The sequence below is a fragment of the Myiozetetes cayanensis genome, unplaced genomic scaffold (genome assembly GCF_022539395.1).
Source record: "Myiozetetes cayanensis isolate MyiCay16 unplaced genomic scaffold, myiCay2020 scf7, whole genome shotgun sequence".
Lineage (NCBI taxonomy): Eukaryota > Metazoa > Chordata > Aves > Passeriformes > Tyrannidae > Myiozetetes > Myiozetetes cayanensis.
The window spans coordinates 32,868,983-32,891,596 of NW_026087964.1; the positions used below are offsets into that span (position 1 = coordinate 32,868,983).

A 22,614-nucleotide genomic window follows, 5' to 3' on the forward strand; every position below is an offset into this window, starting at 1 on the left:
TTTACAGGTATTTAGTACTGTTTTTCCTCTAATTCTACAGAATGGTAGACTAGTCAGAAGAAACTGGCATATGGTAATATTATGACTTGGATCTTGGGCCAGATGCAGTTCTCAACATAAACTTTTATCTTTGTACCAAATAATTATGTAAAAATGCGAGTTATTTTGGCAAGCTAAGCCCAGTGGAATGGGCATTGCTTCTGTTACTATGTAACAGGGACAAACAGAAATAGGAAAGGGATGTTGTTGCCCTGTCAGGTCTATACACTGGAGCAGGACTGAGGCAGATCAGAGCCTCGCAATGCCACATGCCAAAAATACACAGCAATGAAACACCTGACATTAGTATTTGGTAAAATCTCTTCAAAAAATGATCCTTTGTTTGGCCAGAAATGAAACAGCTTTCTTACTGTTTGCATGCTGTGAGGGCCCTATTCTTTGTATGAAATAAATGCTAAGTAATGTATTAAAATATTAGGAACAAGGAGCTGAAGCAAAAAATTACCCAGGTCAGGGCACTGTTTAAGACTACTACAGCACATCCAAGTTTGAAATAGCTCGTTATGTGAATTTTTATACCACGAAAATGGTATCATAAAACATTTTAATTAAAAAAAAAATAGTATAAGATGCCAATTCTGGAAAGAAATTCAACAGTGAAATCCTACAGGTGTGCTGAAAAGGCACTCCTGAGACAACAGGAGGTGGGAGCTGAGAAAGCAGAGGGAAGGGGCCACTTGGCACCATCCAGCCCAGCCCGGGCCTCGCTGTGGCCATGCGTGGGGGCAGCGGCTCTGGGCCAGCACGGCAGCCCCTCACAGCGTATAACATTGTGTAAGTAAAAGCCACAAAATACAATAGCTCTATGCAAAATTTTCACTAAATCAGAAAGTGTACCACTTCATATCATCATATGCTGACTTATGTGCAAATGCATACTGTTCCTTGGCACTGCTGCTGTGAATCTGCTCCCTGCTCCACGCCTTTTGTAATTTTTATCCAGAGCAAAGATGATCCTGGATTTCACTTCCTTCCTAGTAAACATGTAACTTCAAGTTTTTAAGAAAACCTAATGCCTATTCTGAAAAAGGTTTCTAGACTCTTTGTTTTCTGTGTTAGGAATGGAGTTTCTTGCATTAGTGTAATCTTAAATTGTAATTCTGGATTGAAATTATTTTACCCCATGAAGACGTCCAACAATATGGATTTAAAGTGTCACTTCTCATATCTCAGACTGCAGCTGCCAGTGAAGCTGTCTGCGAAGCTTATAAACATGTCAGTAATCTGTTGGACAGATTCTTTCAATATAACAATGGATTGCTTTGGAGCGATAAAGTGATGTTAAATTTAACTGAGATTTAATGGTAATTGGAGAGCACTACTATATAGCTTGATATTTCCATTTGAATGAAGAAATATAAGACTTTTACAGAAGAGTCAAACAATAATTTGAAGACAAAGTATTCTTTAATATTAAGGAAGAAATATCTGTATTTGACTTGCTGTGCCAGATAATGAAGTCACATATGCGCAAACAATCTGAAATTAATTATGAAAATGATGAATTCATAGTTTGACAGTTTCAACCACAGCTGTAGCAGTAGACACAATTACAACTTTTTCTGCATATTCCCCTCACTCAACACATGGGGTACAAACGGCTATAAAGAAAATGCAACCTCATGTTATTCACAATGACTGTTTCCTGATTCATCCCAAATATAAAAAACGTCCTCTGACTTAATTTTTATATTTTAGCAATGAAAGAATTCCTAGCCCTCACACTCTAAAGAGGGAGTAGATTTGCCCAAGATTCCACATTAAGGCACAATTTATGTGCAACACACTGATGTAGTTATACTACACATTGTAAGTTACTTAAACTGTGAAATATTGGTAAAAGTCCTTATGATACAGCAAAATATTTAAAATATAGTAGAATGGCAGTTGAGTCAATCCTTCAGATTCCAATTATCAGTCATGGGGCTGCATGTTCTTACCACTGCTCTGCACCTCTGCATTAACAACTTTTATATATCAGGTTATACAATTTATGTGTTAAAAGACAGCTAGTCTTTTATTTGACAGAAGCGGATATCAGACACTGACTGATGGAAAATTATTTCAAAAACTATGAATTTTGACTTCTGAAACCCAATTCTTCTTTGCCAAGCTCCATGGAGTTAAAAAAAGGAAAATCATTTTCCAAAGAATACCTGGAGAAAGTAAAGCATTCTGTTCCAGCGTCCAAGCACAAACAAAAAAGGGCGCTTTTAGGTTACAAAACAGTCAAGAATTCCCTCCCCCTTCAATTTATTCTTACACCAGAAACCCTGTAATAATACTCTAGAATATTGCCAGAATGAAATTTTACTATTTTAAGGGGGAAGGGGGGGGAAACAACCTTGTACTTTTTTATTTCTAGTCTCCATCCCACATTTCTATCATGGTGGCACTGTTATTTTTAGTTAAATGAGGGCATGGCTTACCTCTGTATTGAAGATTGTCTACAGGCTCTGATAAATAGAGACCTGTTATTATTACCAGTTTTACAACAGTTTCTATTGAAATAATTCTGCCACTTTTTAATTGCAACTGCTTTACATTTCATGTAATTATCAGAATTTTAAATAAATTTTAAAATTTATTTTAAAGTAGCAGCAAAAGATGTAACAACAGATAAAGTAGATTTCTGCTTATGTGCCGCCAATTAAGCTAATAAAGAATATTGTAACCAACACATCTTTTCTACAGGTAATTCTGGTTATAAGAATTATTAATAATAAATAAGTATAATATTTTCCTTATAATTAAATCCCATACTATACACAGCTTTAAAGTTTAAATATTCTTAGTGTTCTATTGCCATAACTGTTTTTCCATTTGAGTACAGATTTAGTAAATAAAAATATATATGCACAGGTATTTACTTCTGGTTTGTCATACTATATGCATGTTTATAACTAATACAAAATGTAAAAAGAAAACAAGCATTTTAAATATACATAGCACAGTTCAATAATTGCAATAAATTTGCTGTTTGTTCCGTACAAACCCTTTGTTTAAAAAAAACCAAACACAACAGTTTTATAAATACCTTTTAGCCTCCAGTGAAAATATAAGGGGGACAGTTGCTAAAGATGATCAGATTAGAAAATAGAATTTTCTAATGTAGATATTCAAAACTCTTTAATCAAAACATAAGTAAACTGCTATTTGTACTGCTAATAAAGCACAATAACAAATGGATGAAAAAAAATAATCTACTCTTACATTTTACTGTGTGTAAAAATTAGTTAAAATTAAAAAGGGGGACACAATGTGTGAAACAGCCACAGTATTCCAGTCATTCTAAAAACAGGTTGTAATAGGTATCAATAAAATGATTCTATTATTATGTACTTGGAAGTTCATTTATGGATTTCACAGTTTGTTATCAATATTTTGATAATGTGCGGATAGTTGCTTACTCCCTTTACAAGGTGTCTATTCACACAGAGTCGACTGAAATTCGCCTGTATTGTCTGACAACACTGTTCTTACTGAAAAGAAAAAGACATGGCTGTATATGAAGTTAGGACTTTTTCTTTGGATTATCAAATAACTTTTTTCTTTGGATTTTCAACAAACATTTATATAGAAATCCTTTTCTTGCTCTCATTTCACAATTTCAAAGTTCAAGTACTTGCCCTTCAGGAGGAATCAACTACCACTTTCTGTCCTTTGATCAAGGTTAAATCAGTATTAACCCCCAGAGTGTTATTTTAAGCACTATAAACTACAGAGGAAACACCTCATCAAAATGGGTTAAGTCGTATTCCTGTTCCAAGTGGTGAAAAAGGATTGACTTTGGCCCACATCAAAGCATCATTCAGTGAAATAGCAGATTTTCCATCTTCAAGGAAGAACACTGGACCCTGTACAGCAAAATTGTTTGGAGAGGAAAAGAAAAAGAAAGTACACAGGTATTGTGTAAAAGCCACCACAGCAGAAAGCTCACATTTTATCTGAGAAGAACATGAGAATCTTATTTACAACTAACCTTCATGCAAAAATTGTACCCCACAAACGTACAACTTTGATAACAGTTACACATTATAATTTGAGTGAACTTGCTATATTCCCAAACCTGGCTACTCAACATTTAATAGTATTTCAATGTTTCATTCAATTTTTAATAATATATTTTATTATTATTTTATATATGCATGCCAATTATTCCAGAGTTAAATTTAGCCTGAATTAGAAACTGAGGTAACAAGCTTTCTTCCTTCAGAATACTGTCCATATTTCATGGTTTCTTTAATTATCTGTGCTGATCAGTGGTTTTTCCTATCTACAAAAAGAACCCAATATAATGCCTCCATGAATTGTTTGAAAATATGGAATCTACAGAATAATTTCAAATACTCACTATGAAAAGGAAAAAGCAATCATTTATCTAATGGAAGAAGAGCTATTTAGCAATTTATTCGTTTGACAAAATCTGGTCTCAAAGCTGCAATTCAGTTTAAGTGCTTTCCTAAAGGGTTGAGCTCTCCAAACTTAAAACTTGTAAACCCAATGCAATTTGGCTGCTATACACCTTAGTATAAACTAAGTGATTTGTGAGCTGATCTGCATGCCTAAAGCAATGACTCCTAATGTACACTAATCTGGAAATAAGGATATCGTAGATGACAAACTGGTGACACCGTATTTGCTATTCTTATTGAATGGATTATAACAATGGCAGCTTTAGGTGGCTGTTAGCACATGTTGAGAGCACAGCCATAGCCAGAGACCACTGATAAAATATGAAAGTGATGACAGCAAGTTTTTTTTTAGATTGATGGGGTTCAGCTGTAAATTTTCTTTACTCCTAAAATCCCACTAGTATTTTCCAATCTACAATTTCTAACACAAAACTATCCTTCTTAGTTCTGGAACCACCCTGTTACTCTTTGGGCTGGCATCTTGCACTGGACAGAGGAAACAGTACCATCTAAGAGAGTAAATTCACACTGAGGCACTGCCTGGAGACAGGAGTAGCATTTTTAGGATCTGTCAATTTTCTCTTTATTGAAATTAAGAGGTGTTATAAGGACTAATATGTTTCGATCATAAAGCTCCATATGCATGATGAATAAATATGTTTGAATATTTAGTCTGCTAATATCTGGCTTTAATTAGTCATGAACTGCAAGTTTTATAGTATGAATTTCCATAGTGATAAATACCAACACCAGAAAAGTGTTGTATGTGGTTGAAGATAAATAATTTCCTGGCTTTTATTCAAGCTGTAGAGAGGTAGTAGGCAATAATTTACATGCACTTCAGGCAGAACATCTGGCAAAGGAAATCTGTCTTTCACATGGAAATTAAAATGTTTTGGATTTGGGAAATGACAATTATTTGATTGGACAATTTTTTATACAGCCTTTCTTATATAGTAGATGTCAGTGTCTGTCATCTTTAACTCTGCTACTGTGAGAACAGGGTAAACATTTTTCCTCCTAAACAATAAATGGGGCCTTAGATTTATGGCAGCCTAATCAATGCTATTACAGAGAAAGAACATTTCAGCTCTCTGAAGCCATACCTGTATCTTTAGCCCTGTCAAACAAGATATATGAACATCTGAATGACTAGGAAGATTTGATCCAGTGACACAGTCTGGCCCAACCATTCCTTTCAGAGGCTCCTCCTGAATTCGTGATACAAGCACTGAATACACCGCTCTCTGTGATTCAGATGGTGGGGTGCATGGCAATTCATCACTATGTCTAAGAACACAAAAGATATTTGGTTTTCAACTATACTTCTTAATTTGTTTTAGACATAAAGAGCCACAAAGCACTTTTTTTTTCCCCAGTCATAGTCACATTTTACAAAGGAAATAAATTTACAATTAAACAGTTAAATACTACCAGTCTCACTCACGGTAATTTTATACTTTTCCACCTACTTGTTTAATTGTGTGCAAGCTCTCCATGCATCTAATTCCTCAGAAAGCTGTTCAATTTTCAAAGGTACAGATACTTCCCGTCTTTTTAAAAGCTGACTGAAAAGAAATACAAGTAATTAAAGTCCAAATTAATTCTAAAAATGAGTATTTTCTTAGAAGCAAAATAAGGTAGGCGTTAGTAATATAAAACTATTTCTGATTGGATATGGAAATAACTTGAGAGAAATAAACTGATCATTCACAATAACCACTATATTAGAAATACTAATACTAGATATAAAAGTATAGTTTTTAATTTAAATTGTATTTTAATTATCCCTATTTACACCTTATTTAATTAGCTCTATTTTTTTTTTTTAATTGAGGCCATCCTATATTTTAAGGCTATTTGTGTTCCTATTTCTTAATAATGTTAACTTTAGAAAAATTAAGGACCTATTTTGCCTATATATAGCAGATATGGTAAAAATAGGTAGAGAAACATGGTTCAACACATACTCTGGGAAAGCCTGGTTTTACTTGTGGAAAACAGTTTCAAAACCCTTGCAGTGGACACATTTTTTATTTATCAAAACATAAAATAAGGGACAGTTACTACCTGACCTAATTCAGTCACCTTTTATTTACGTTGTGATGTCCTAAAAAGTCCAGCTTGTATGTAAGCATGTAAGTGTCCAGTTTAAAATGGGTTGGAATCTAAAAATCTCTGAATCTCGAAAATATTTGGCAATCCAAGAATAAAATTTAGAGCTGTATTGTTCTGTGGTTCTTTATATCCCAGGAAAACTGAAAGCTTGAAAGCCAAAAGTATCACAAACTGCATCTCAAAGACTGCTCATTACTAGTCTGTTAATATACATATCAAAATAGCCCTTCTGTAAAAGCTTGTATTTCATCTTGTTATTTCAGGAGGTTCGGAAAAATATAAAAAAAAACCAAACAAACAACAAACCCCAAAAACAACAATAACAAAAAAATGCTCTTTTTCCCTTTTCCTACTCCTTTCACCAAGTTTCAGACATGAGGATGGCTAAGAGGAAAGACATATTAAATTGTTTAATTATCCTTGGTAGGCAATTCTGATAAAATATTAGGAAGCATAGTGATGTCTTAGAGTTTTGATTTTTTAAATTTTGTAGATTTTAGAAGTAGTTATGTGGTGAATGTAGATTTTAAAGTAGCTGCATTGTATCCCTTACCCTTAACACAGTAGTTACACATAGCCAGCCCTGTTACCCAATTCCCATATCAATCCCTCTAAATTCCATCAGCCTGTTTAGTCTCATTTTCAAGGTGGAATTGTAGAGAACACCCTAAAATCTGCACAAGAAGATATAGCCATAGACACAATGACCTTCAGGTCCAGAGCTTTGGAAAGCCTCCAATGACTACGTGTGCTCTGAGGAAGATGAAAATGAGGAAGAGGGGGGTCCCAAAACTCCCCCAGACTCAATTCCCAAAAGGCATGTTGGGGTCCAGAACCGGGGCAGTGGGCGGATGGGGATTGGGTGGAAAGAATTATAAAAGTTGTAACACCTGTGTTTGAAAGCACGCTCGTGGGTTTGTATTCCTGGAGCCTGGAGGCTCATTAAAATCTTTTCTATCCTTATCTTACCTCCTACCCAATTTGGCCTGGAGTTTTTTCCTCCACAGCCTTTTAGGTAACATAGGAAAGGTCACAATTCTAGTGAGGTGTGAAAGGACTGAACAACATATACACAACATTTATTCTTGATGAAGAGATAAAGGAGCTGAAATTATTAGCAAAGCTACAGGGGTCTCGTTAGAGCAGCTAAAGGAGGAGTAACAGCTGGAATAAAGTCAGCACAGTTTTCACTAGGAAATCAGTGACACCTTGGAGCTGGCCTTGCTACTCAGCAAGTTAGGTGACAAAACCAAGAGGAACTGGCAGCCCTGACAGTGAAGGAGAAACGGAAATATGTTAGCTGGATAGCACTACCAAACCAGACAGGAAGACTAAACAATCGTGGTTAAACCCCTGAGGAAGGCCTACCAAAGTATTCCATGTAAGTCTATTTTATTTACCATATGAGATAAAGATGATTCATCCTAATCTTTGTGTTTTCTAGTCTAAGTTGGTTGGTTCAAGTTCAAGTGGGGTCAGAAGAAGTCAGGTGTACCAAATGAAATCAAGCAGATCAGGTTGAGTAGGGTCAAGTGAGTTGGGCCAAGCCAGACTGGGCTGGATCAGGCCAAGTCTGATCAAGTCAAGTGGACAAAGTTGGGTCACATGAAGTGGTTGAGGTCAGGTCAGATCAGGACAATTGGGTCAGGCTGAGCTGATTCAAGTCAGTCAAGTCCAGTCAGGGGGGCTGTTATGGTTTTGCTGGTTCTTACAAACTAAGCAGGAATTTTTCCCTTCCTCCTGCCCACTGTGTGGAGGGGTGTTGAATGGGCAGTTAAGTAACACAAAAGAAGTTGCTGGTAAGGCCACATTCCTAGTTAATGGCCCTCAGAATCTTGTCTTTGGGGAAGGGTGAGGAGTTCCTTTTTACTTTTTTTTCCTCTCATCTGCTGGGAAATAAATGGAGGGGAGGAGTTCAGGTGGCTGCTGGAGCTGGAACAAGGTCGGAGTAGGAGCTCGGAGTGGGTTTGTTCTCAATCTGGCTACCAGCTGTGGATTCTGCTTGTATTTTCATTGGAGAGGAACTGTTTCAGGAGGTTTTCCCCTTCTCTGTTCCCGTTTGTTTCTTTCTTGGCAGCGGTTCTTGTGCACATCAAAGGGAGAGGGAAAAAACTATACCACACCATTTGGCCAACAGGACAGAGTGAATTCCCTTTGGGAAGGACTTTTTTTTGTTGTTGTTGGGTTTTTTTTGTCTCCCTTCTCTTTCCATCCTTTCCCAGCGTGGGGGGGAGGGAAACACATTTTCGGTTTCTCCAACACACCCAGGAGGGTGTCTCCCCACATGGCAATGACCAGTGATCCAACAGTGCCCCCATCTGAGCAGCACAAAGTACTGCAGGCTCTGCATCTCCAGTGATCCAACAGCGCCCTCTGTTGACTGTGGTTAGAATTGCACCAAAGGGCACAAACTGAACTGGTTACCTTTTTCTTTGTTTGTTTATTGGTTTGGTTTGAAGGGGATTATTTGTGGGTATAGGAGTATTGTTTAGTTGTTTTACTTATTTTCTTTTGTTGTTTCTGCCAATACATAAATCTTTTAATAAAAGGTTGTTATTTTTCTTTTTTCCACACTTTTCCCCCCCCTCAGTTGGAGCCTCTTACTATCAGATTTTACAATTGCTTAGAGGGAGGAGTTTGGGTCTTCCTGATAACTCATCCTCAGCAAAACACTTGTGTCTCATTTAAACTGAGAAATGGGCCTAGTCTGGTCAGGTGTAGTCAGGTGACCAGTCGGGGTTGAGCTGCAGCAAGTGGGCAGGACCAGGCCGGGTCAGATCAAGTGGGCAAGGTCAGGTGCATTAATGTCTGGGAATATTAGCTCACTGAGTAACAGAAGGCCAAACCAGGTTTCTTGTTGAGAATCAAGCTAGTGCCCACTCATGAACTCCAAATTCAAAGCTTGTCCTTGCTACAGAACAAGTCTTGGCAAATGGTCTACAGGTAGATACAAATTAGAAGTGTTACTGTCAACATATTGTCAGTCATGCATGGAGGTGATGCTGAATACTCATCTACTTCTAAAAACTGGGGTTCTTTACAGAATTAAGAGTTTGACTGATATCCCATTTTCACAACTCATTGCGTTACCTCAGGAACTTTTACATGTATAATGCATAAAGAAAGGTTCTAGGTGCAAGCACGGCTATACCCTTACCACTTCATAACAGAATTGGGAACTCAGTTATTTTTGGTTTTCTTTTTTTGTAGGGAAGGTTAAGGGGAAGGGGGTATATGTCATAATAAGGTTTGAGATTTCTCAGTGTTAATGAAAAAGCATTACCTTGTATACTCATACAGTGCAGGTACAATGCTATTGTACTGTCTTCTGATAGCAAGTAAAGCACCAATGTAACCACACAAAATCAGCAACTCATTCCGAAATCTATAAATGGACAAGTATTAATCATGAAAAACAAAAAGCATTTGCAAAAACATTAAACAAACTCATATTCACATTATAATTATAAAACCTAATTTATCCATCCACCTTTTGTGGAGAATATATGTTTGCTGATTATGCTTCCTTTCTGTGTCATGGAATTGTTAAAACAGACTCCGTGTGTTTTGTACTGATCTCCATTGTTAAATTTTAAATGGCACATGCAACACAATTTTTAAGCACAATCATGTAAAGTTACAAGAACAACACTCAGAGCTTTGAAAGTGATAGAACTCTAAATGGAAATAAAATTGCCCCAAATATTAGTGTGGACTTCAGTTTCACCAAATTTCCCCAGCTTTTTTCTCCTTTTAGTTCTTCACACGTACGCTTGTGTAGGCATCTAGGGCTAGCTTCAGCCATCTGTCATAAAAATGAAACACAGCTTCCAACTATTATAGAGTTAATATGACAGTGGCAGCTCAAATTTTCTTAACACTTTGACATAAAAGCTCACATTGTGTGTGGTACCACTTCTTTTTTTCCTCAGAAAACTGAAACCAGAGCAGATCAAAGTGAAATTCTTCACATACGACCAACATTGATTCATCCCTTGTAAATACGCCACAGAAAACAGTAAAAGAAGCAGTAATTTTTTTTTTTTTAATTGCTAAACCTTCAAAATTTAGGAAAATTCCACATTCTACTCTCCAGATTGAGAGCTAGCCAGCTTGCTGAAAATTTTTTTTTGTATCCCTCTTTTGGTAAGGAAAAAATGATAGCAACAGTGTTCACCTACATAAATATATATATATGTATATTTCTTTATAAGTTCCAAAATTATCCTTTAATGAAAGTTTCAGTTTTCTAAGTAATGAAAATATACTCACTCACTACATTTATGCAACATTAATTGTTCAGTGCGTATATAACTTAGAAGATCAAGATACGGAAAGACTGAATCCAAAGTCCAATCTGAGCCACAAAGTTGTTCTGTTGAAAAATAAAAAGAAAAATATCTTAAGAGGCAAGTTATACAAATGACTTACACTTTAAAAGGTTTCTTCATCCAAGTACCTACCTTTCACATACTGAATGCCAAGAGGGAGAGCCTTGTCAGGTTCTGTGCTTAACAGATAGTACTTTATTGTTTCAAATATATCTCCATCTGCCTGAATTGTCTCTGCCAACTGCATACATTCTTCTACATCAGGAAGATTGCACTGGAAAAAAAAAAAAAAGCCAGAAAATGACAGAAATGTTCAAGCAATTCTTTAAGGTGCAGAGAAATACTGATGTTTGAACATATCAATAAGAAAAAATTCTCTCTGAAGGAATCATTGTTTGAAAGATGTACCTGCATATGATGCATGTTAAGAAAGCCATCTTGACCAGAGAACTATATAGGGGGAAAAGGTTCTGTAACTTTAATTTAAGCAGTACCAGTTTCCATTGCAAATGTTTTCGTGAACTTTTTACTACTGCTTAATAAATGTGCAGTCTGAGCTGAACCTTAAGGGAGTTAGCAGAGCAGATCCTTCTGCTGCTGAAGAGGAAAGGAGGGATTTAAGGACATTACAGGCATGAGATGTAAAACAACTCAGACTAGAAAGTTGATCTGCCACAACATGATTAGGCTTCATATCTAGTAGGTTGTAAATCATACTGACAGATAATTCTGAAGATCATAAGCTACTTCAGAAAGTAACCTGTGTAGTGGAAAGAGTACACAAAGAGCAGAATTAAAGAGCTAAATTTCATGCACAATACTGAAAATAAAGTCAATGAAGACTAAAAGACCAAAGAAGAGCATGTAATGTATAAGACTGTTGGGAACAAATTCATCCTACAGATTTATTTGGCTTTAAGTTTTTTGAAATTAATAAACAAATCAATACATAACCTCCTATTAGCATTCAGGTAATTTTTTTTATGTTGTACCTTTTCATGGAGGTCATTTATTTCTGCTATGCATCCAGGATAAAAAGCACATAGTTTTACTAACTGCAGTTTGTTATCAGGAATCATCATAAGAAGATCAGTTGCTAAATCCCTGCACAAAAAAAAGACGACACATAGTTACTCTTGATGGTCTGTAATAGGAGGAAACTGGTTTCTCTTTTACATTTTTTTTATAAAGAAGAGTTTACTGAAAACAATATTATTTCCAGAGAAGTGCAGAAGCAATCTCAGTCTCTAAGACTATTTTGGTGCAATACCTAAGGCTTAATCTATTCATCTTTTTGGTGAAGTCATTAGTTTATTTTCTGCTGCTTTATTAGCTGAATTTAACAGCTATGAAATCCTAAAGCATCAGAAACACCTCAAAGTGAGGTGGAAGAATACATGAGCATGGATGGGAAGGGAGAGTAGGAACTATCCAATTTGAGAGAAGGAAAGATGATAATGTGGTTCTCTGTCATGAAACCTCAAACTTCCAGGCTTCTAAAGCTTCATGACATCAGGATAAATCATCTCTCAGTTATCCAGAATGGCATGCTTTTATGACATTAAAATAGAGAGATTAAACAAGAAAAGAATGTGATACCTATTTTCATCCTTCTCAAAGAAAAACTGTTTTAGCAAACTGTTGTTTCTGAAATTTCCCTAACTTTTTACCATTTGTTACCCTATCCTTAACTCAGTAAGCAGCTGGAGGGAACATATGTAATATTAGGAAATTATTCTTAAGCAATTATTCTATTCAAATTTTAATAACTGGCTATTCTGTTTGTTCTCTGACTCTTCTATTCATGCATCATTTCTCCTGTGACTCACAAGACTGACTTGCCCCTGTGTAAGGCAAAAAATCCTAACAAGCTCTCTGGATTTTCAAAATGGGGTCCTTGGCTTAAAAATGTTCAAGTAAGCTATTGTCCAGTATTTTTAACTGCTTTTTATCCCACTTTCAAGTACTAATCACAATTAAAAATTAGAACACTTAGTATAATCTGATTTTTAATCAAGTCACATGCTTTTCAAATCTTTCTTTCTATAAACAAGCAAAATACCTGTATCCAAGTGATGGAAAGCTAAAAGGAAGACATTGAAACAGGAGTGAACCAACCTTTGTATTACTTTACAGAAGAAATATCTAAGAGAAAATAATTAAAGAACAACAGAAAATCTAAAAGTCAGGGCAACTGACTTTAACAACAACAAAAAAATAGCTTTCCAATGCCTTTTGACTACCTAAAGAAGTTAATGCCAAAAGATCATTGGAAAATCTGTTATACTATTACTGTGCAATAGCCACTTTTCCAAGTTCTCTTTTAGAATATAGGATATTTCACAGGTTCTTAAACTACTTTTAAGATCAGTTACTCACATGTGCTACTCTTCAAAAGAAATTTAAACATTTTTAAATGGGATTAGAAGTTGTTTTGCAAAATCTGAATCCAATGTTAATTAAAAAAAAAATTCAAAGAAGCCCTTATGTAATGTTACCTGAAATGATTTTTAAGAATTAAGCTGAAAATACTGTCAAGTATAAAGATAAAAACGAGGTGGCTGAGTTTGCATATGTCAAATTCATTATCTCAAGTAAAATATGATCAGCCTTTTGAATAGTAGATGATTGCTTTCAACACTATTTAAGTGTTAATTTCCCAAAGATGTAAGTATGGGAAGGACATGAATGCTCAGTTTTGACTTTGTTTAAATTTTATATTTAGAGCACTTCTAAAAAGAACCAACCAAATCCCAAGAAACATTCCACCAATAAAGTGTGTCTCTACAATGAAATGTTTCCAATTGATGGAAATACCTAAGCATAACAACCAATAAAAACAAAAAGGGAACCCTTCAAATGTCAGAGACCTGGAACTCCAGCTTCCCCATATATGATGTTATAAATGCAGTAAGCCAAGAGGTATTATGCTGTGTCAGTATCTCTTTATTACAAAATATGAAAAGATTCATGAATCCCTGATCTTTTGCTACACAATAGAAAAAATACGCTGTAATGGCTGAAATTAGACTCCAGGACTGCAGGATGTAGCTGTAATAAGTGTTCAGTATAGCCCACTGAGAAATCCAGATGTATTCTTGGGCAGTATGCAGTACACCATTCAAAAATTTTATCACATGTGCCAATGTACACCTCAGTACACATATTCCATAAGTTTGCAGAAGCTTTAGGTACCTAAACATAAATGCCATACTACCATAAGTACTTGTTACAGCTCTGAGATCAGAACAAGTTTTTGTTATGGAACTGGAAAAATATACACTTCCTTAACTCCACATTCAGTGCTTCCTATTGGAGGCTACATAAAAATCACCCTCCACAATGAAGGCAGGGAGCTTCCGAGACTTTAAAAGCTGCACCTGGAGTTGCCAGAACAACCGTGCTAAAACTGCTGCATTGCAGACCTGCTAAATCATTGCAAAGTGAAAGCGGCAAGCCATCAATTTCTTATTTTATCTTTTTCTACAATGCTTCATTGTATAAAGTAGGCTAAATTTCCTATAGAGAGGAGTTCCACTGTTTCTCTCAGGCTGCCTCTAGATATTTTAGCACTAACTTGTAGCAGAAAAACTGATCCTTAATTGCAGTATCTGTTTAAGTACATATTTTCTATGACATTAATTATGAAACACCTTTATAGCTGCCAAATATATCTTAGGACAGTTTTTTGCTTTTCACTGGTAGGTAATAAACAAGAAGCTGTACTCTTCAAAGTAAAACCAGAGAAGGTTTCCCCAATATGCAACAGAGAAATCACTCCTGCAGAATTAAACAGTAATCCTGTTTCATCCTTAAATCTTTTCAGCTGTCTTGTATTCCTAACACCAATATCAAATAATTCTTCAGGCTATTAGCTTCTTTATTTTTCAAACAAGTACTTAAAAATCACTTCACAGATCCTACTAGTGCTTATGTTCCTTTTGACTTTTTAATTCGATTCCAGCCTTACTTTCTCTGAAGCACCTATTTTTACTCAGGACAGACCAGGACTTCATGTGCTACCTATTGCTAGGGTTTCACGCTCTGTTTAACAATGACTCTTCCCTCATTTACAATGCATACATAACGTGGTTTGAGATTAAAGCAGAACATTTGCATACCCTGTACTTCAACAGTCATTAATAGCAGCAATTCTTACGCTACCTACCCATGGTGGTTTGGTCTCTATAAAATTTTCAGAATGATAATACCTTGATTTTTTTGTCAGGGAAAAAAATAATAAAAAATTTCTTTGGATTGAGAAATTCTTACCATGTTGCTACTGCCATACATTTTCTTGCTAGTAATTCTAGGGCATAATGTGTTGCTTGTGCTGCACTTTCTCCCAAGACAGTACCCACACTGACTGCCAGCTCCAGTTCATTTCCACGAATCAGGTTTGCCATCGCAAGCTTGCTCAATGAAAAAATTATATCATAAGCATTTTTGGGATTCACCATGTTGAGCGTATGACATTAATTTATGAGAATGTTTTTTACAGAAAGACAAAATATGCAACAATTAAAGTAAATTATATATAATGTGGGTCTCTTACATGAGTAAATAATTGTGTATCACATGTTAATCAGTTTTTAAATTAACAAATATATTTCCTTTAGCAGAATCTTCCTTTATTCAACCAAAAAAGTACATAAATATGATAACTAAAAAGCATGATAGGAATTTCATCTAATCTTAAGTAACTACACTAATTTTCCGTGAAGGGAGACTCAAAAAACCCCAAGAAACCAGGAAGGATTCTCCTGACCTTACACTCTCTGGCCAACCAGAGTTGCTGGTAGGCACAGCAAAATGTCAAACAGTAAGAGACTACACAATAACTTGGAATATACTTATTTTGAAATACAGGCATTAATTGATTCTTGATTTTTCTCCGAACAGCTGATTAAGATGGAATTATACTTATTTGGGGCAGATAGAAGAGGAAAAAATGTTAAGTCAGCAACAAGAAAATCCAGAAAGAACGAAAAAAAAGAAACTATTTGTATCAAAATACAAACAAAATGAAAAATCCAGTAAAATGTTTCCTACATATCAGTTTTATTTTTTTACTGAGGGGTGGGTTTCTTTCCTATTTACTTTTTCATTCAGACTCTAAATTCTTGGAGGCAGAGATTGCATCTTCTGTAGAACAGTAACTTCCAGTGATGAATGGATATTTTGAGTCACCATAAACAGTAAACAGTAGCACTTAGGCGTATATATGTAAGGTACTAAAGTATCTTATATTTTCTAATATAACAAGATACTGTATATACAATTCAACATATTGCTTTCTCTGCATGAGAGAAACCTTGAATTTAATAGAATCAGGGGAGTTTTGCTACTAACTTTAATACTGTAAGGATCTAACTCTGCATAAATATATACAAATCAATTATCACATATGGAGCCCCTGGTGGTCTAGTGGTAAGGGCGCGGCGCTGTCACCGCCGAGGCCCGGGTTCGATTCCCGGTCAGGGCCACTCCTGGGCAGATGGAGCTCGTTAGCCCTTAAAGGCAACCCACCTACGTCCTAAGGACCTCGCTGCCACCGTCCAAGCTCGCTTGGCCCCGGCAGATGAACCTTAGGATTAAAGGGTGGGCTCAGTTCCGCGCACACTGTGTCTCACCTAAAAAATCCAATGCGCAGGCTGGAAGGTGTAAAGACCTTCCCCGGATCTTCGCTCATGAAGACTGGCCATTATTATTATATTATTTTATCACGTATAAGCAGAATTTCAGAATGTGATACATAAATTTTAAAACACATGTGGAGAAAGGAAGTCAATGTTGGCTTTTTCATAATTAAAGAGAAAAAAAATACCTCTATATTTTCAACAGCCAGATGACAACATGCTGCAAGCACTGCATGGCCATCCTGAAAATACCAATCTGCCAGTTCTTTACTGACCTTGTGTAGAAGCCTGCAAGAACAAAACATAAATTCTGCGAGGGCACTTTCAGGCTGGAGTCCTTTGGCTCTTAATTTCTGTAAAATTTACCACATTTCCTTCTGTAACCTAAAAATAGCTATATTTGACTTATGACTAGCTTGAAAAATGCAATCTGTTTGAGCTTCGTGCGCTGCTTAGGTTGGTGTATACTCAGGGGAGTCATTTCCCAAAATCTACATCAGTACAGAAATGTCTCTTCACACTGACAGAAGAAAAATTAAATATCTTGATATCCAACCTATACCTATAAACTCTGCACAAGTATTTCTTTAATTGCTCAAAAATTGCACATGTAGATGAAGTAACTACAAAGCCTCTAAACTGCTTTTGCTACTACACCTATAACTTGATATTATAAATCAGGTTTTTGAGCACTGTTCTAAACAAGGAGAGGTGCATGCTTTGGTTTTTTTTTAAGGGCATGGACAATGAAAATCACAGAACCATAGAATGGCTTGGGTTGGAGGGTACCTTAAAGATCACCTAGTTCCATGTCCCTGCCATGGGCAGGGACACCTTCCCTTAGACCAGGTTACTCAGAACTCAGCTAACCTGGCATTAAACACTTTCAGGGTTAGGGCATCCACAACTTTTCTATGCAACCTGTTCCAGAGCCTCCACACTCTCATAGTAAAGAATTTTTTCCTAATACCCAGCCTAAAACTACTGTCTCTCAGTTTGATTTTTAGTGTATGTTGTCAGAATCTTTACTGATGACACACAGCAAAGCTCCAGGAGCAGATGATGCATCATAATAGGGGATAACAGATAGTTGTTCTAAGTTAATATGCTATATATTTAAGTTCATAGGAATGCATCTTAAATATCAAGTGAGAAGGACATTTATAATTATAATACATACAAATGAAAAATCCATTTTGCGCCAGGAGTCGTAACAAGAGGGAAATTTGTGTAGCATCAGGTAGTTAGTAACTATATTAACTATGTACTAGAAGATGCAGTATCTTGTTTAATTCTAAATTGCTGATGCCAAATCAAACCACTAAGATCTATCTCCCTTAATGGCTTTACATTCTGCACTAAAATGAGGTTTTAGATATAAACTAGGACAACTTACTCATTATAATCATCTGTATTGTTTCCACCAGAATTTGAAGGTCCACTTCCTGTGGAGAGTGGTAACATCTGTATATTTCCTTCACAAGCTGCCTGGTAGTGAATAAAAAAATATATTAATTAATGCACAATTGAAACTGAAGATGAAATACATTTTTTTAAAACAACAAAAATAACCTATGACCTATAAAAATAATTCTGAAGCCCAGTTATAACAAAGAAAATGTTTAAATGTTTAAACAAATGAACTTATTCATAGCTAAATCTTAGCCTAATTTTATCCAGTCATACAAGAAATTCTATAGAAGTAATAGACTTCCTTCCTATGCATGTGGGCAAGATTTTTCCAGCATTTGAATATGCTTATAATGGACAGTGAATTGATTTTTACACTGCAAGTGGCTGTGAGTGAAGGATGAAATCTATAGATATTTTTCAGCAGACATAACAGCAAATTGGAAAGGTTTGGCATATAGTGGCAGAAAGTGGCATAAGCTTAACTTTTTTGTGTCTGGCAATAATTTATTTGTAACATTACATACAAAGAGATCAGTGTGGGTTAAAATGAAATAAGTGGACAAAGTGGTGTTTGGTCAAGGGTTGGACTCAGTGATCTCAAAGGTCTTTTCCACACTACTTGGTTCTGTGGTTCTGTGAATTCTTTCATATGCTTTAAGGGGTACTGAGATAACATGACTAAACCTCAGGGCTGCGTTAAAAGGGAAAATAAGTCCCAGTATTTTGTTGCTTAATATTATCTGCTTAAACCTTTGAGACAAAGATCGGTCTATGAATTGTAATATTTCTCTGTAATCTCTCTCTTACAAGAAAAATTAAGATCTTTCTAAAGCTTTAATTTGTTTTAAGGTTCCAACATTATAACTTTTTAAATCTAAGCATGTAATTCCATTCCATTATTCAGCTATTCAGCTGAACATTCAGACAAGCAATATCTCAGTAGAAATGCAAGAGAAATCAAATCCTACATATCTTTGATGTTAAGGGCAATACTGACTGTTGAAAATCAGGTTCTATTTCAATCAAAATTGAACACATCACTTTTCATTATGGTTATGTGATTGCAGTTTAGACAATCAGGCTTTCAATACGTAAACATGACGTACCTTCTTTTGATTTTTTGCATAAAAACTGTTCAGTACGATATGAAAGTAAAGACTCGGGTATCAGCTATTTTGAGAAAGTGAACAGAGCTAGTCTTTTAAATATGCTTGTCATATTCAGAGTTATAAGCTAATAGCTAAATACATCTCCCCCACTGGTATATGTAGTAATACCTGTGCAACAAGAAGAGCCTCTTTAAGCTGACCTCTTGAAGTAAAGAAAGAAACTAGTTTCTTCACATCTCCAGTAGCTATACAGTATGGGATGACATCATCATTTTCTTCCTGAATCAACTGGTCGGCTCTCCTATTTAAACAAATGAATAAATAAAGAAGAAAGATCTACATATATGATCAATCACCAAACTTATCTCTACGGTATAGGCGTTAGATGAAGCCATGTAAAGATCACTGAAACTCCTCTGCCTTTCCAGACTTACAAACTGTGGATACTGCACTAAAGAGTTCACAGCTGAAGTTCCAATTTATGTTCAACCCTTTGGTTCACGTACACAAAGTTGTTGAAATCCTCCACAGTTCCATCCCAAAGCTTACTGAACAAAAAGTAACATAACTAGAAGGCTGTAACAAAAGACAAGTACACCTGATATTAGTATCCATCCTTCCTAACTTGTCTGTGTTCTTTTACGGATTGAAGCTACAACTCACCATAATATTTTTATCAGCTTACCTTTGCATTAACTTCCTCCAATATTTCATTGATACACCAGGTGCAACTGAGAGAGCTTTGTCCCACTAGAAGAAAGCAGCAATACATTTAACCTGATCATTTTATTTTGAGAAACAGACATATTTTACTCTAGCTTAATTTTTCATTCATTAAAAAGAAATTTGACAAAAAGTTAAATAAGGAATGAGTTATGCCTTAGAACGCATATGTTAAAAATAAGGTAATTGGAACAAGATTACTTTTTGGGGGACTTGTGACCCATTTATTGCCTCTCCATCTTTGCTAGGATAGCTAGTTTTCAGAAACCTTCATATTTTGTTATTTTTCAATAATGTTCTGATGTTTTACCTCTCCAAGTTCCACCATTAGTTCACAATATCGCTGAATTTGTCCTAATCTTAAATGTATTTCTGCAGCTTCTTTGAGCCTTTCCTCTTTGCTTGGTGCACCAATACCACCTCCAAACTTAGACATCTTTACAGTTGTTAGCTCTTGTGCCCTGGACTGAGGGGGAAAAAAATAAAAAGGATAAAAAACTTTTCTGTGAAGAAAACAAATTCTCCTAAGAATACACTACTGTCAAATATTACAATGGAATACAAAGGTTGTCATTTCAGAAAAAAAATCCTTTTGAGAAAAGGTTAATTGGAACCATTTTCAATGAGATTACAGTGAACTTTGTTTATATTGTTAAAGTGTGTTAGTGTTTTGTGCTTATACACATATATTTTCCATTCTTATCTTCCTTTTATATCTTTATATAATTTTTTGTTCTCAACCATTTTCTCATATGTAATAGTAATTCATCCAGATGTCTCTTATAAAAATCTTGAGATTTTGAAAAAAAAATTGTCAACATAAACCATAGAGAGCTGGAAATTGAACATATTACCATTATAATGATGTCACATAAAGAAATAATACAGATAGTGGGCTCAACTGGTTGACAATAGGCTTTGTGGTCTGATCTGTCATGTCCCATTAATCTTACGACCAAGAAATGATTTATATTCCCAACTAGTGCAATTTTTATATTAGTTGGAGAAATAAGACTTACTTGCTTCATCTGGCAGAGTTTGAGAAACAAGCTACAACAGAATTACAGTTAACACAAAAAGAAAAAAGGTAAACCCAGCTTTATGTTTCAAGAATTCTCAGTTTAATTCTATCATCATGTACATTGATTGCATTTGGCTATTCATGGCTTTACAGTACCATATATGGAAGATGGAGAATGAATTTTGAACATTCTTCACCAAAGTAAACTGCCATGTAGACCAATGGCAGCTCCCAAGGATCTGGGGGCTTTTAAAACAAACTATGTTACTTTTTTTCCTCAGCACCTCTATACTTTTTATTATTTTCATGCTGAAGTCTCCAATGCATCCTCTCTGTTTCCTAAAAACAGAAAAAACACAGTTGCTCTACATTCCTACTTCATCCTGAAAAGTCTAGATGCTGCAATGCCATTATCTGGGTTCCTAAGAAAAAGACAGTATTAGCAGCCCTTAACAAGTAGTCAACATTACCCTACCCCTACTTTCTCTTAAAGCTCTCAAACAAGATTCTGAGCCAGTGAAAAAGGGCACAAAATAACCAGCAATGACTGTAGTGATTCTAGGTCATTGGAGTCATAAATGCATGAAAGCATGTTGCAGAGATAAGCAGACTGCTTGCACAAGTCAAGAATTAATGTCTTCTCGGGCTAACTGGCTGAGAAATCTGGTTTTTGGACACATGGACATATTTACAGGGCTTCACAGGATTGGCAGAACAGCTGCTATTATTACATTTAACAGCACCAACCAACTTCAATCATTTAAGAGTCATAAGGTATGTAGGACACTCTTAAAGAGCCTGTGATTTTGCAAAAGAGAGAGCCCACAACAGCAAACAGGTAATATGTATTACACAAGTGCAGGTATTACCCCTGGGGGTGGCAAATGCATTCCCTGATCCTATACCAGTAGATAATCTTTCCTCTGTTTACAACCCTGTCATTAGAGTATAGGATCTTTAGTACCCCTAAGAACTTCCTGACAGAATCACAAATTTGCATATTCTGCACAAGCTGTATGTCTGGTTGCAGATTCATACATGCAGTTACTAATAAATTTATGGTCTAGTATTTGAATTTCACATTCACATCTGAGTTGCTCTTAAGCTGCATATCTGTATTGTTCTTGTTTCTCCACTACTACTTCCAGAGACCTACAGAATATATTTCTGCTAACTCTCCTCCATTTTCAGAGGTGAATTCCTCTGTTCCTGCATCTGAACACAGACACATACTTCATGTTTATACAATCAAATAATCAAGTAATTTGACTTTACTGAATATAAAAGTACAGTGTATGTAATAGGGAAGATAAACTCGCTTCATAGCTGAAGCTTCGTAATTTCTTTTAATTATTTTGAAAAAGCCTTCTCTAGTTAAAAACTGTAAACTATCATTTTAACATTGAGTATGCAGTATGAGTATGAAGTCATACAGACTTAGCTAGATACTGTTGTAACAGACTAGTATTGCAGAGGGAACTGGTATTGCACAAGTATCTTTGGACATGAAATAATTTGTGACCTTTTTGTAAAGCATTAAATGTTACTTTTAAAGAGCGAAACACTATATGGACTAACAACCATTTTCACATATTGTTCATGTTTCACTTACCATTCTAAATCTAATGAGATGTTTCATATGCATAATTCCTTTGCAGTAGTTTTGTGGAAGCAAACTGTCATCCTGCCCTTTTATTACAGCAACCAAATCCCACAAATTTTTGCTGCCTCCAGGAGGCTGAAATTGGTAGGGAAGAACAGTTGTATTACAGTCACGATCAAGAG

General features: G+C 35.6%; 1 protein-coding gene and 1 non-coding gene across 9 annotated transcripts in view; one reads left to right on the forward strand and one right to left on the reverse strand.

Moving 5' to 3' along the window:
• Positions 1–1,448: 1,448 nt before the first annotated feature.
• WDR17 (WD repeat domain 17) overlaps positions 1,449–22,614 on the reverse strand; it is a 60,123-nt gene continuing 38,957 nt past the window's right edge. For 4 of the 8 annotated variants that reach the window (XM_050338173.1, XM_050338170.1, XM_050338174.1 and 1 more), the window contains exons 16-30: positions 22,442–22,567; positions 20,119–20,274; positions 19,771–19,835; positions 19,254–19,386; positions 17,960–18,051; positions 16,752–16,851; positions 15,197–15,336; positions 12,987–13,007; positions 11,917–12,028; positions 11,057–11,198; positions 10,866–10,968; positions 9,877–9,978; positions 5,948–6,043; positions 5,582–5,765; positions 1,449–3,917 (exon numbers count right to left, since the gene is read on the reverse strand). In XM_050338173.1, coding sequence (XP_050194130.1) covers positions 3,798–3,917; positions 5,582–5,765; positions 5,948–6,043; positions 9,877–9,978; positions 10,866–10,968; positions 11,057–11,198; positions 11,917–12,028; positions 12,987–13,007; positions 15,197–15,336; positions 16,752–16,851; positions 17,960–18,051; positions 19,254–19,386; positions 19,771–19,835; positions 20,119–20,274; positions 22,442–22,567 — 1,692 coding nt within the window. In that variant the 3' untranslated portion in view covers positions 1,449–3,797. Of the gene's footprint in view, positions 3,918–5,581; positions 5,766–5,947; positions 6,044–9,876; positions 9,979–10,865; positions 10,969–11,056; positions 11,199–11,916; positions 12,029–12,986; positions 13,008–15,196; positions 15,337–16,751; positions 16,852–17,959; positions 18,052–19,253; positions 19,387–19,770; positions 19,836–20,118; positions 20,275–22,441; positions 22,568–22,614 lie in introns of those variants that run through there. The other 4 variants (XM_050338176.1, XM_050338172.1, XR_007631790.1 and 1 more) reach the window with 4 other exon arrangements.
• TRNAD-GUC (transfer RNA aspartic acid (anticodon GUC)) lies at positions 16,337–16,409 on the forward strand. Its single transcript has one exon. It is a non-coding gene; the product is annotated as a tRNA-Asp (tRNA).